Source organism: Scophthalmus maximus, chromosome 14 (genome assembly GCF_022379125.1).
Source record: "Scophthalmus maximus strain ysfricsl-2021 chromosome 14, ASM2237912v1, whole genome shotgun sequence".
Taxonomy (NCBI): Eukaryota; Metazoa; Chordata; class Actinopteri; order Pleuronectiformes; family Scophthalmidae; genus Scophthalmus; species Scophthalmus maximus.
In genome coordinates, this window is record NC_061528.1 from 11,413,054 (window position 1) to 11,428,660 (window position 15,607).

General features: G+C 40.1%; 1 protein-coding gene across 10 annotated transcripts in view; it reads left to right on the forward strand.

Annotated features, from left to right (window-relative positions):
* The window catches only part of LOC118283109 (bromodomain adjacent to zinc finger domain protein 2B), a 44,291-nt gene continuing 28,684 nt past the window's right edge, over positions 1-15,607 (forward strand). For 7 of the 10 annotated variants that reach the window (XM_035604806.2, XM_035604811.2, XM_035604807.2 and 4 more), the window contains exons 1-2: positions 4-255; positions 6,330-6,372. In XM_035604806.2, the coding sequence (XP_035460699.2) occupies positions 229-255; positions 6,330-6,372 (70 nt within the window). In that variant the 5' untranslated portion in view covers positions 4-228. Of the gene's footprint in view, positions 256-571; positions 978-6,329; positions 6,373-15,607 lie in introns of those variants that run through there. The other 3 variants (XR_004784431.2, XR_004784430.2, XM_035604810.2) reach the window with 2 other exon arrangements.

A 15,607-nucleotide genomic window follows, 5' to 3' on the forward strand; every position in this document is an offset into this window, starting at 1 on the left:
GCCCGGAGTGAGACGGAGGAGAGGAGTGTGTGTGTGTGTGTGTGTGTGTTCAGAGAGCAGCGACACATCCTCCAGTCACACACTCACACCCGGGCTCAATTAACCCAGCACGTCGCTCCGGTCGGGAGACGCCGTGTCCTGCGCTAGAACTGGGAAGTGAATTCATACCGTGTTTCTCTTTTATTTTTCCTTGCGAATTTCGCGCTGTGTATATATTTTTTTATTTTTATGAAAACACCGACCATCTACGACAAGGTGAGTTTATTTCATTCGTGTGTTTTTCCTCCACCCCTTCGGCACTTTAGCTCGCTGGACGCTAGCGCTCACCGACGGACGGTCAGTGGTGTCCGTCGCCGCGGCTAACGGCTAAGCTAACGGTCCCCGGCTCAAACACCCTCCATCCTCTCCTGCCACACACTTGCCGCGCTCGGCGCGTGTGTTCGCCCCGCGGCGAGTCTGACAACACTTGTGATACGTAAAGTTGCTGTGTCAAAACTACAAGTTGCAGTTTCGGGCGACGCCAATCTTAATGTTGGTCGACGAGGGGAGGGGGGGGGGGCAGCTTTAATGTTGAAAAGTGTAACTTGGTCATAAAAACCCAGTGTTCTGACCCCGGCGGTGCTCGGGGCTCTCGTCCCGTCCGCGTGCCTCGCAGGCAGCGTGGATGTTGTCTTTGTTGCCAGCTGGTCCAACTCGGCGGATCGTCCGTGTCCGTGTGTCCGTGTGTCCGTCCGTGTGTGTACGGGAACGCGAACGGTCGCCAACCGGTGAAAACAGAAACGTTTAAGTAAGCTTGAGGGTGAGGGTGTAAGGTCCCAGCCACGCGTCTCGTGTTCCTCGTAAAGGAACCAAAGCAGTAGTGTTTGAACGTGGCTGCCGCCTCCTGCGAGGTCTAACGCAGGGTTCGGTTAACACGCAGGTTGCCGTGCTTCGTCGCTTGTGGTGACAACACTGTACATCAGCTGTACACAACACAGGTGGGCTGTTGTTCTCTTTCTCCATGTTGTGTGCTGCCTCTCCTCTCTCCCCCCTCTCCCTCCACTATCTCCTCCTTGTGTGGCTTCCTCTGAAAGGGGAGCGCAGCTCATGCTGCAGCTGCGGGTCTGGGCTCAGATTTGCCCTTTGAGATGATGACAATACCCTCCGCTCCTCCGTCTCACACCAGCGAGGCGTTCGCCATCTTGGGCTGTTTGAAAAATCAGCGCCGCCTGATAAAAAAAACAAAAACGCCGGTTCTGATCTGCATCTGAACTAAAGTTGTGAAACTTTCTGCGAGGCACACGACCTTGATTTCAAAGCAATGTTTTTCTCTCTTTTTTCAAACGCAACTCTGATAGGTTAGGAGTTTTCTCGGGACTGGGGAGATAGATTTTTTTTTTTTTTGCAAGTGAGATGTCAATATTTATCCCTGTAGAAATTCAGATTTTGAACCTGCTGGCTGTTCTTAAAATGAAGTTCAAACTAGGTTTAAGTTCCAGTGCAGAAACTGGGGCATCTTCATATTGCCCTGATTTCTACCATGTGCACTAAAAAAAATGTATGCTCACCCTGCTTGGCTTACTCTAATTTTGATTGACACAGTTTGTTGTTTCTTAATGTGTCTGGATGTTGGTTATACAGCTACATAACTGCTCTTGTTCTACTGTAGACCATAATCCAGTTCCTCCAAAGTGTTTTTGTCATGTTCCATTTCCCTGTGTTTTCACTGGGAGTTTTATTTTTATTTTTTTCATTTTTCTGATGTTTAGAATGCATAATTCATCTTTCCTCCAGTCTATATTACCATTTTTAATATAACTTTCATGGAGCTTTCAGATTGGAACGATGCACAATGAGTGAATCGATAAATGCTACAAAATGACAAACTATAAACTAAAAAAGTTTTAGTGAACTAAGGTGAATTATTTAGGGCAGATCTAAAGGGTTACAAGTAACCTAGTGCCCCAAAAATTGATTAAGAGATAAACATCAAAAGGCCTTTTACGACTTGTCTTAGCAGGGAAAAGCATGTTATTAGCTCACATCACAGACCCTGTCATAAGTGTTCCAGACAGCTGTGACACAGAGCAATCTGTGCACAATACCGGGAAGCTGAGACTGAAGCAGCTACATGGGATTCAGCCATTGTCAAGTTTATAATGTAAACTTTGTGGGTTTTTTTCCTAAAAGGCCTGCGTTTATTGTCAATGTTCAATGAGATCTTTTCTCTGGAAATTAACTTTTACTCAGCCCTTTCAAACTGTTTTGACAGCACCAACCTCACGTATTATTTTTTCACAGGAGTTTGTGAGCTGTGGAATTCAAATTGGACAACAGTGTTTATTTTGATCGCATGAATTCAACGCTCGTCCTTAACTTTGCGTCCCTACTTCCGCTGCAAAGCCGTCTCCACAGATATAATTGATAGTAATGAACCGGCGCGTGCCCTTTTACACACAAACACGGTGTAAGTGAAACGGTTGTGAACATTATTCCTGATGAAGTTCATCATTTGAACGGCTTCGGTAGCCGAGATAAATCAGATCACAGCCTTGATGTGTTATGCATGCATCCAGTAACTGCCAATGAATCAAAGCGCAGGTAGAAGGTCACAAAATCTGCCCGATATTTATTCAGAGCTCATGTCCTTGAAACCCTCTGCAGACAGAGCAGTGCCTAAGTGCCTAAGTGCTGTGTACTCGGTTCCTAATACGAGCTTTCAACAGTGAAAAATCAAAAACGTCAACAGCTCGACATCTGAATGTTAAAAACAGCAGGGTTTTTGTTCTGCAGGCTCGGGAGGCAAATGTAGCCCATGGGTGCTAAAATACACAAAACAGCACTTTTGAATATTAGCAGTCAATAAAAAATATACATATAACTTGATTAAAAACTATTTATTGTATTACTATGTAGAACTACTAGACTATAAACCTTTTGTCTTATGTGATGTGTGTTTTGGTCACCGTTGCTCCAGTGTTCACCATTTCTAGCTGTGATCACCATTTCAAGCTGTGATCACATTATTGCTCGTATGACTTTTGATGCACCTCTTGTTATATTCTTATGACATGACAAGGTCCCTTTTTATGTTCCTATGGCTTTCCTAAAAGTGTCCCTCCCCTCTTTTTTTTGGCCCTTTGAAATGGCCAAAGGAAAAAAGAAAACCAGGTCTGCTAATAATTGTGTTTTCGCCCATTTTCACCCTGTCTCTCTATTCTTACCCTTTCCACAAGTTTGCACTCATTAATCAAAGATGCTGGAGTCCTGCTGAGGGCTGAGCAGGTTCATCAATTTGGCAGCCAGCTTGCTGCAAGGAACAGTGCAGAGGCTCTTAACACACAAGCATAAATAAATCTGTGGTCTTTATATGCAAGCCCTGAAGGTTAATGCTGTATAATTCAATGCACCCTCTTTGTCTGCTGTGATTGATGTTTTTTAAACATGTAAGGCTTGACAGGATTCCCTTTTTGTAGGTCAGTGTTGACACTTTATGATTGGGTGAGCTTGGGGGGAGCGGCACGAGGGAGGTGGATTATTAGGAATATGTCAGGGTGATTACTCTTTTTCACTCATCTTCCTGGTCTATTTTCTCTCTGCCTGGAGATGCTTATCCTAACCCCTGATGCCTCTGAGACTGGAGTCTCCCTGCTGTGTTAATGGAGCTGATGTTCAAAATGCTACTGGTCTAGTCTTTTTCTTTAGTTGTTGTATTTTTATTTGTGTCCTATACTGCAGGAATTACAGGCCAGATGCAAGGTATGGGTGAATTAACTCATTATTCCATGCCAGGTAGCTTCCTACAGCAGCACAGACCTTTAGTCCTCCTGCCGTTGTAAACCAATCTCACACAAAGACTGTGCCTCAGCAGCCCCCCTTTTCTTTTATTGATCCTCATGCATTTACAATCTGGTCACAAACACTCCCCACTTTAGACACGCTGCTGCAGCCACATTTTTAAATATTTAATTTTAGTCTCACCAGCCCGATAAGAAACTGGAGAAAAGTAATTCATCCCCAAAAATGTCTGGATCAGCAAACGGCAAAATGGAAAGCTTAGCTTATTGAAGCTAGCTGACTGAATTCTTTCCCCACAGTGCAGACAGAAGCATCTTGGCCTGTTGTGAAACTCTTCCTGTCTCTTAAACGGCCTCTTCTGATGTTGAAAGTATGAACTTTTTTTTTTGTTTTTTTTACAATGTAATGCACTGAAGTGTTTGCGATCTATCATTTCCACAAGGGACTTCACACCACTATGTGTGCTCACCTATGGTTTACTTATTGCTCAGTAGAAGTTTTGTCGAATGGGAAGCGAAAGGGAGATCATTGATCATATTGATTGTTAATGATTCCAATTTTGTTGTGAAGTGTGCATAGCATAGTTTAGGCCTGATATGCTGGTTATGAGGGAAAAATACCTACATCAATAAAATGTTCACTGCCAATATGTTTTACTTAGTTAATCCTAAAAGTACCTGTGCAAGGCACCCTTAGGTGTGGCAAATCTAGAACACCGGCAAATGCTTATGTGCCCATCCACAAGATCAACCAGCACACCATTTCTTTTTTGTCACACTGCCGTCTGCGTTGGTACTGAGTGTTGCCATCATTAGGAAATTAATTACCAGAATTAGTAAGAGACGGTGTTAGTTTGTTAGGGCTGTGAGGATGGTATTTACAAATGAAGAAAAGACAGATGCTCCAGGCCCCGGTGTAGCAAACGCAATGTTCAAGCTGAAAGATGCAAATCATGTAACACAATGAAGGACTACCAAGGAGACAATGAAGTAAGAACATGCTTCTGGTACAGCGGTTACCATTTGTTACTCATGACTAGTAAACATCTTTATGTGCAGGAAGGGGAGAGCAGGCGATGTCATTATCTGTTCCTTAAACGATGACACTGAGCCAGATAGATGGATATTGTAGCTGAGTAACCTGAGATGGTCTCTCCTTGAAGAATCTCACACAGCCCCTGGAGTCTGACCTTTGTACACTTGATTCTGAATGAAACATTCGAGTGTAGAACACAATAATCTCCTTTTACAATAGTATAGACACTACAACATGACACAAATCAACGTGAACCCACATGCGCATTCCTGTATCAGACAATAAATAGAAATACAAACAAATACCCGTTTGCCATTAACATAAGACATTTACAAAAATGTATTCGTGGAATTTTTCCTTATTTGGATTTAAATTCTGATAAACACACCTTTTAGGGGGGAAAAACTCAAGGCTTGACTTTAAATTATTATCTTCTACACTTATTTCTGGCATGGTACTGTAATTTGTTAACACAATCTTGCAATGTATTATCAGTAGGGGGATTGTGGAGTGCCAGTAATTCTTTCTTTCATTAGTCTGTGAATAACTGATATTAGCCCAATTAGATAGAAGCGTGCTGATGATGATGCAATTTGTTGGCTTGCAGCCATTTTTAAATTCGACAACATGGGCTTCGGCTGTTAAAAAATCAAACATCAATGCAAATAGTCTAAACATTTAGGATATGAGGACTGTCCTATAATACTAGCCCAAAGAAGACAGATAATGTAAAGGGGAAAACCAGCTTGTTTTACAGTGAGATAAATTACAACCTCTTTGTATGTCATATCCTAAATGATGATATAGAAGTTAAAAAACCCAGTGATGGTTATTAATAGGCCAGAAATGGTTGTGATTTAGTTAAGAGTTACTATACAGGACCACGATGCCATCACTCTGGTCATGGTGACACCTGGATTCTGGGATTGATTTGAAAGGATTTAATTGATTCAGGGTTTATTCAAAGATTGTTGGTCGAGGTTTACTTCACTTTACATTCAAAACAAAATTAACCCAGATGGTACTGGCATAAATAGTATACATATGGTGGCTGGTCAGAGGTGTTTGCAGTGCATAACATATTGCATTATAAAATCTATTGACCACTACAGCTGTTTTGACTGAGGATGAACATTGTGGAAATATCCTAAGAAAGGCTGGACTTTAATACTTAGCATGTTAGGTTTTTTCTGGGGGGGGTTCATTCACTACTCTGATTTATTTGATTGACACAGTTTGTTGTTTCTTAATGTGACTGGATGCTACGTATCTACTCTTGTTTTAGACCATAATCCAATTTCTACAAAGTGTTTTTGTCATGTTCCATTGCCCTGTGCTCTCACTGTGAGTTTTATTTTTATTTCTTTTTATTTTGCTGATGTTTAGAATGCATAATTCATCTTTCCTCCAGTCTATATTACCATTTTTATTTCATTTTCATTCTCATAGGAACGATGCAAAATGAGTAAATCGATGAATCAAGCAATACATCTGGATCTTGTTGTCTTGTGTTTCAGGTGCAGAGCAGTGATGTCACAGAACCGAGGATAGTCTCATACCGTAAGTATCTGCTTACATCAGCTACACACTGTCGTGATTCATCTTTTGGTTTTTGCGCCGGGAGAAACCGGTTTGCTATGTGGAGCTGGTAAAAGTATCTCATGAGTTTAAATGCTGGACTGAGCTGATCACCTCATTTTAAAGTATTATTTAGGTATAGGATTAAAATGTTCCAATTAAGTTGAAATTTAACAAAGTCCTAATTTATGAAATTAGTTTGTGCTGCATAAGGTTCTGCACTCATTTTGTGTGTATCTAATTAATTCCTGTCTTTCGTAGGATTGGAGTATCAAGACTCTCAGAATGTATTAAAATCTCTTGGGAGGAGAAAAGGAAACTTTTTGGCTAAAGGGTATTTCAGGATAAATTGCTGTGAGCTAAACAGGAGTAATTGGTAGGGCTGGAGCTATTGTTTGTCTTTGTTTTCAAATTTAATATGGGTTACTCTGCAAATAGTAACTTTATACAGATGTTTTTGGGCTGCAATTAGAAATTAAATTGTTGCCCCAAGACAAAAGTGGTGGATATATGAAAGTCACTTTCCCTCAGCCTGAGCTCTACAGTGACAGAATGTGACATGGTTTTCTTTTGACTGCTATACTTGCTGCCAAATTAGGGAAGAGCTAATTTGAAGTTTTACATTGAGAGGTTTTTATCACAAAACAAGAGGATATACAGGTATGAAAAAAATTATTCCTGGATCTCACACTAATTCAGCAGTGTCAAAACAGACATACTTGAAATTAAATTAGTATTGGTTTGAGTAAGATATCTATAAGAAGTAAATCATTTCGGTCTTTATTGTTTCTGCAGGGATACCTGCTCACATTTACTATACATTGGGTGAATCTCACAAAAGTTTTCTCTTTCGTGTCCTTTTGTACTTTCCCCACTCTTTCAACATTTGGCAGCATCCTGAAAGTGAAAGTGTGGGGCTGCTCACTTAATTTTTATGGAGCAAAGAATGCTGAAATTGTGCCATGAAATTCATGACATGTACACGGCCACCTCTCGATCTACTGTGAAGGAAAAGTCTTGTGCTCTTTATGCGACTGACCCTGGAAAGGGACAGGTCATGTGCGGCACTGTGGACAAGCTGAGTTGAAACAGCAATGGCAAAATGAGCGCGGTCGCACAAATCCCATCATCTCTTAAAGCTGAGCTCCCTCCCTCCCTCCCTTTCATGTGAGGGCGTCGTAGAAGCCTTCAAGGATTTATTACAGCCGTTACCGGTAACCTTCAGTTTATCTACAGGGGCCACAGTCGGTTTGAGGGTGGCAAGTTGTACTGTGGCCAGCCTTTGCTTTTAGTTGCCAAATGGCTGCTGTGCAATGATTGCACTGTCCTGATAAAACACATGTAAATCTAACATACCTGTGCTCACTTCGATCAAAACAGTAGTTGAGTGTATATCATGTGCCAGCAGTTGTTTTATCGTAAAGACACATCAGTGCTAGGATTCATTTCTAACTCTAACGCAATGGAGGGGGGAAAAGTACACAAATGACATGTCTGGCTCCAGACAAAGCTGACAGGCTTGTTTTCTGAAGATTTGTTCGGGAAGAGAAGGTGAAGCAGAACCTCTTATGTTAAATGTTTGTTTAATTCTAATCCAATATACACACTAGTGTATTATGATATTTCAAATGAACGATCTGAGTTAATTGAAGCCTGTTAATGATTTTATTATAATTTTAGATTTGCAATTTATTGACTGTTAAGTGTGTTGTCCAGTTACATGATTGATATTTAGGTCGTGAATGAGAGGGAGGAAAGCTTTATGGACTGGTGACTGGCATGTTTAATACGGATCATTACTTCCTACTGTATGTTCTGCATGTATATAAAAGAGAGGGGTTGAGCTGCGCAAATGACATTTTCCCCTTGATTTTTAAATATTTATGACCTTCAGTTAATATTGTAGCTTCACAGAGTGGGCTATATTTTGTGACTTTGCCAGAAGATCGAACTGATTGCTGTGCTATTGTAATATGCTTTTGTAGTAAATATCAAAGCCCTCTATTCTATCCACTTTTTTCTGCCTTGAGACGGACTATAATACATGCAGGAAAGAAAAGTGCTGAGATGAAAGAACCGTCAATAGTAAATCGAAGACCCGCATGAATGATGCAACTGTGCGATGTATTGGTTGTTTGGGTAGGGTATTGACACAGTGTTCTCACACGTCTAATGATTATACAGCCATATTTAGCAACAGCAGCAGTGTGAATGATGTGTTTCTGTACGCTAATCCAGAACCACTCGTTACATCATGTTGACTTATGAGATGAAAGATCTTTATATTAAATACACAGCCTACAAAAAAGCACCTATAACACAAATGTAGAATTAATGACAATTATCTTTGCCTCTGGAAAACAGAGACATGAATGACGATCTTATAGTATTGTCTCTGTTATGGCTTCATAAAACCAATAGGCCATTTCTTCTTTTCTCTGTCCTTCTGAATATTTGTGATTACTGTAATGGTTACTGGTGCTTATCTTAAACCAAGGATGAAATTTTATTTAATTCCGTCAAGGCAGATAAAGAGGGACCAGAGCAAAACTCTATTAGCAGCAACACGCCCACCTCTAGGAATTCATTTGAATCCCAGGCTGATTTGAGGGTTTTCACACTGTTGATTTTCAGAATAGCACTCCTCTGAATGGCAAAGCTGTACAGTTTTTCTAGGTGGTTTTGTGGATTGGTTGGCAGCTGAATGTCTGTGTGTTTATTTGAACTCTTAAGACCACTCAAGTTAGCACCAAAGTGCCCTGGACATCCTGTCATTTACAGCAAAGCAGCCCATGGGTGGTGCATGTTTACGTGACTTCTAAACAGTCGGATTCACTGACACGCACTTGGTTCTCCTCATGTGCTTCTGGGCTTTCCTGGTCGTATACAGTCTGCCTGTTTGAAGAGAATCGAGTATGGATTAACAGTGTGTTTCTGCTCTAAGGTGATAAAGGCGAGAAACCGTATAGCAGAGAGTTCCAGGCAGCTGCACTCACAGAGGCTAGTTTGTTGTCAGTGTATAGTGGAATTCATTATGTGAGCTTCTCCACTGAGGTGACAGGTCAGGCATGCCTGGGATTTTGGTACAGCACTGGCATGGTTTACTGGGGAGCTTGCAGACTGTAGGCAGTCTGCAAGGGCATCTCTGAGGTGTGCAGATGGCACTGAGGCAAATTGAATTTTGTTGGGCAGCCGTGGCCAGCTGCCTGCTGTTCCTTCTTTACTGTTGGCATGACGTCTTTATTAGACAACAGGGATTTTAGGTGTCTTCCTGACTTTATCAGTACACAGCTGCACTGTCATTGATTTTACTACTGATCTAATGAATGAGTGCTTTCCTTTGAGCGAACCAGAAATTCTGGAACCTTACATCTGCTTAATCGTAGCTCTCAAAACACTATAAACAAATATCATCAATGCAAATACAATGCTCACCATTCTTGGTTGCCACTTATGTGGAATTTTGTTGGCGGTCTGCAGTGAGGATCTGTGGTGTCAGCGCTCAAACGGGTGTAGAGGTGACACCACGGTGAACGCTGAGTTGTAGAATGGTTGGAAATCATTGACATTCTGACTTGGAGGCTGCAAATGGCTCGGTGGCAGATGGAGTCTTTGTCAAGGAAGAAAAATGGCAGCTCGGGAGCATCAATGCCATTCTCCCTATCAGCTATGCTGGCAGGCGGTGACCTTCTGCCGCTCACAGAGATCCCCCAGCACATGATCAATTATCTCATTTCCATTGTTTACTAAGCTAGTGGAAACGGATTTAAATGTCAATTTCTTTCAAGCGAGTGGCTGCATGTACAATCGAGAAACTGGTGTTTGTTGTTGGTGTATAATGAGGAAGCAGTGAACAAGAATGTTTTGTAAACACTCAGAAAAAATAAACTGGTGTATTGATGCATATGCAGCTGATACATGGCAGCTGTTTTGCTCCATTTATTTCATGTTGTTACAGGATTGCTGTAAATGATTTAAATGAGTATAGATGTATCACAAGGTTTTCACTATTTGATTCAATATAAATAAATAATTTACCACGTTAAGAATAGTTTTGCAATGATCAATTTGGTAAATGCGCTTTTTAAACAAGGCACTTAGACTAAAACTGTGATATTATTCTGTTATTCTTGACTGTAAACAAATTTAAGTTGGAATGGAATATTATATGAACCAGGGGAAAATGGAGGAAATGAACAAACGGTGCAAAAAAAAAGAAAATGACATTGAGACCCCAGTTTAATATGTATGTATTTTGGCTTGATGGTTGATTTCATTAGCAGATCTCATTGTTATGCATCGACTGTCCCCCTGCAGTGAAATGAATACTGTGCTCTCGTAGCCTGAATATTCAGGAGGAAACTTTTGGATTTGAGTGACATCCCTCAGAAAAAAGGAAGGGTTGTCTTTTTACCTCAGAGTATAATTAATAGTATTTAAAATATATAGATATTCAAACATTATATTCTTATTTTTTTTTACTTGAAATCTAATCATAGATTTGCATTTATTGGAATATTGATGGTAATTTGTCAAGAAGAACCAGGTTATTTGTTACAAAGTAGGGAATGACTGAAAAATATAACATGTCAGACATGCATATGTTTACAGTATAAATCTTGGCCAAACAGCTTCTTCTAGACATTAGCCGTTTGTCTTCAAGAAAAAAAAAAAAATACTGGCACAATAATCCAAATTTCAATGTTATTTGTTCCTTAAAGTTCTATGTCTCATACATGTGAGACAGTTGTATGGAGGTTAATATTAAGCTGCGATGCCACGCACCTTTCCTCCTCTCCTCCGGGCCTGGCAGCACACAGCTTTCAGAGCGCTGAGTTGAACTGAAACAGAAACTGTGTGGGAATAAAATTGCATTAGTAAGGATCTGTGTGTGTGCATGGTGTTCTGTTTCACACTCCCCGCATACAAGGCAATATTAGCAAGGCAATATTAGCAATGACAGATGCTCCTGCTCATTTGGCTTATAGATGGTAACCTATGTTAAATACATGTATATCAATATTAGTTGAGCCCACGCTAGGCCAATTGTGTGCTGGCAAAGATGTGGACAATTAAAAACAAACGTTGCAAGGCGATGGATGTTTTTTTTTTTTTCTGTTAGGGTTAATTAAGATGACAACGTGCTTCAAAAAGATCCGGAATCAAACTCATGATAATCTCTGTTGCTAAACTAAAATATTGCTGACATCCTGCGACCAGAATGGGGTTAAAGTAACGAACTTCTATGAAGCTGTTTTGTCTGCAGGCTGTTGTGACTTAGTGTTATGAGTTGACTAGTTAAGCACTTTTATTTGATATAAGCAACAATATCCACCAGTTTTTTGAGGATTGTTACCTTTGTTGAACAGTTGGTAGTAAAGAGGCAGACAAGAAACGGGGAGAGGTAGAAGCATGACATGCAACACAGGTTGTGGATGTTGTGGTTATGTGGCCTATGCCGTGGCCTAACCATGTGGTTACCAAGGCACTCCTGGGCTGTGCAAGTGTATTTGCTATTTAAACAAACATGGGCACTGGGCGACAAAATGACAACTGTGTCTGTCTGAAAGTAGCAAAGACGCTTGCGCTTTGTGCTGGTTCTAAGATAGAGCCCTCTGAGTAAATGCTAAATGATGCCATTCTTTCAGTCCTAGGTAATCAAATGTCCGCTTTCCCTATATGTCCCTTCCTCTTTTAGAAAAGACAAACTGTTTTCAAGGTCCTGTTCCTGTCCAGAACAAAAATAGAAGATAGTGGCACAATCTCTGCCTATTGCTGTGCTGCATTTTAATGGAGTCCTGTTGTTTGGCGCAGAGGGTTGGTTATATCTGGAACTGCACACACATGGATTTACTGTTATCTGACACAATACTGTGTCTCTTTGTTGTTTCTTCATCAGCTCTTTGAATGTGTGCAACTCACATCTTGCTCTTTTATTTAATCCAAATGACTCTGTTTGGGTTTTTATCATCTAAATAGCCCCAGGAAATGAAAGTCCCCTCAGCACATTCTCCGCCACATCTGAAGAACCATAAAGATTAGTTGAATTTGGCGGATTAAATGAGATGTTTGTGTTTGCTTAGATGTTGGCAGACATGCAAAGGTAGAATGTGAAATTGAAAAATAGCAGGAATGCTACCTGTCTCTAAGGTAGGTATGATCTGCTAAGGATTGTAATCTGGTTATTTTTCTCCTATTTTAAAGCTATTGGATAAACAGTTTTTTTTGTAACTTTTTCACTATCATTTCTCTCCTTGTGAATTACTCTATTTTTCTGTCAAAGACGATTTTGTCTATATAACTATCAAAATAATGAAATTTCCATCCATAGCCCTGTAATAGTAGTTATCTTGATGATATACAAATATTTTTGTGGTTTCGTGTTACCGCGGATACTGCAAATATTGAAGCGGCAGCAGTGTTTTCCTCAACCAGAGTCCTATATTCTGTGCACATATTCCCTCTCATATCCCAAATTAGCTCTGATTTGTGGGTTTTATAAAGGAAGCATTGGTAGCCCAATCTGTGAGCCCTGTTGACCTCTGCTATGGTAATATTTCACAGCTATTAAATGTCCACCTATTTGCATGGTACACTGGTGTTTTGTGCCGTATAGTCATTGTTCGGGCGACATGATAAAGCACACAGTGTCTGACGTAGTCCGAGCTGGTGATGGAAATATTCATTCAGCTGTGGAGAAGAGGCTCTTTGTGTGAAGGTGCCTCAGAGGCAGACAGAAAATTACTTATTTTCTCTACACATTCATCAAAAATAAAAATAGTCTGATTATCCCAAGTGACTCTCCACATCAATCGCAGCCGTGTGTTTAGTAACCCTCCCATGGATTTTAGGTGTTTTTGAGCACCATTAAAATAAGCCCTCATTTTTCTTCTTCTTTCTCATCGCAAAGTAATTGTCCTACGTTTCATCCCATAAGAATTAGCATTTTCAAAATAATGAAATGCCCTACTTAAATTTATAAGCTTAACTTATTACTTTCCTAAAATTATAGTGTGAAACACAATGACATCCCAGAGCAAAGAACAAAGAATTCTGAATGGCAAAACTATTAATTAATAATATTTGCCTTTAAAACATCGGTCTCTGATAACGTTTGATTTAATGAGGCAGAGGGGTCTGTGGGTCTTGTGCAGCTTCTGCACAGATATAGGTTTTATTTAAATGGTGACAAACAGAATTTCTTAAGCATTATGAAAAAAAGTGCATGTGTGAAATTGTAGTACTAGATAAGACTACATGATACATTGTTATTTGATTGTTCTCTGTTTGTGGTCTTTCAAGTACAAGTTTGCTGTAACAGGAAATGTAGCAGTATGGTCTGTTGCAGGGAAGAAAGCAAGTTTTTGAAACTGCACTACTTTAGTGGTTTCATTTTATCATAGGTTTTGGGAAAATTACAAGTGGCAGTTGTAGTCACTTTTTGAACTTTCAGAATTTCTTAATTTGCTTCAGCCCTATTAACTGAGTCAGAGCAACTATTTTTGTTTCTGGTTGAACGATTAACTGTTAGAGAAAACTGTTGTCAGCCTTAATGGTAACAGAAATTCTTAATCTTCTTATATATTGTGGATACAAATTAGCTCAGTGGAGAACCTATTTGCATTATTTGCACAGGCAGGATTGTAGAAATTGTTCTTTCTTGTTGTTTCTGCATCCATCCACCAATCTTAAGATAATACAGTTTTTAGTCGTGTCTGAGGAAGACCAGAGTCTCATCTAAAGTATGTGTGCATGTGGAACAGTTCTTAATTTCAATCTCAGTGGACTGTTGTGTGGTCAGCTGAACACTGATTAGAATTTCATAATAATTAAATCCTGTTACCTGACAATACGGATTGTGAAAAGTGTTTTAGACAATATGAAAATGGACTTCATCATGCAGGGGTTATTTTCACAAGCAATACATTTTACCAGGTTGTTCCAATCAGACCTGTGTTATTCAAGCGCAGCTCTATCCAGGCAGGAATTATGAATCCTGTACTACTCTTGGTTGTTTTGCCACTGACAGACGTGTCACAAGAGAATCTCCACTCTAGATTATAAATGAAACATTTCTCACAATTATGTTTCACTGGCTGAACTGCTCTAAAATAATGTCTATATTTAAAAATACTATTCCTCGATAATGTTTCTCAATCCTAAAACCTTCACCCTGCTTATTTGTGATGTTTAGAAAATCCATCGGGGATGTGTTTTGAGCTACACTCCATCAATTACATCATAATCAATAAAATGATTTTAAAATCAACACATTGTCTCCTTTACAGAGTGAAGTGATTGGAAAGGGATTTCTTTCTCGTTTCACAAGAGGATCCATTAACAAGAGGACAATCATAGTGCAGCTGTGGTGTTTACACACTGTTGCATTGTGCAGATTTAGTTGTTTTGGGGGCTTTTCACATAGTGATTGGCTTCCAAATGGTTTCCTGCAAAACCTGTCAGCTAGTGACAGCTTGTCCACACCTGTAACCTGTAACATACAGCTTTTTTAATTTGCACAATTTATTTTCCTATTCTTTTCTTTTCCATCTTTCTTTACAGACTGTTTTTATTGCATGTGTTTTCACTGCCACACACACTGCTAATGATGTTAGGAGAGTGTGAGTGGTTAATATAAAGGTGAAAATCAGTATTACGGAGTTGTGTGCTGTAAAAAGAAGGGAATGTTGTATGTTGAGACTTTATTTTTATTTTTAACTAATGGTAAGGCCTAAGCTCCCGAAGGTGTAAATTGTCTACACCAGTACCAATGTGGAGCTACAGTATCAGCTCAGCTTCTCGCACCATTCTTGCAAATGACAGAAATGGTCACTGAACACTGTTGATCAGGGAATACTCCAAGTCTCGCTATGTGTATCTTGCGCCTTCAGACATTGCTGGAAGTTTCCCTTCCGTGTCAATGCATCACATTCCCCCGTGTTATCTTAATCATGCTCGCTCCGCACGGCCTGTCGTCTGGAGTGTTTGACGGCCCTTCCTCTTTCTTTGTGTTCCAGGAGTTTGTTTTTGGGCTGTAATCCCGTGCTTCTCCACATCAAAGTGACTGATGTCGAGATGTGATCTGTCAGTCCTCGTGCGTCTCCATTAGACTGCTGATGTAAGAGTTCCGCTGTTGAAAATGGTGCTCCCCGTTTGACAGCACAACATTATCTAGCTGTAAGGGTGCAGTGCCAATTTCCTGATTAGCTCACACTTT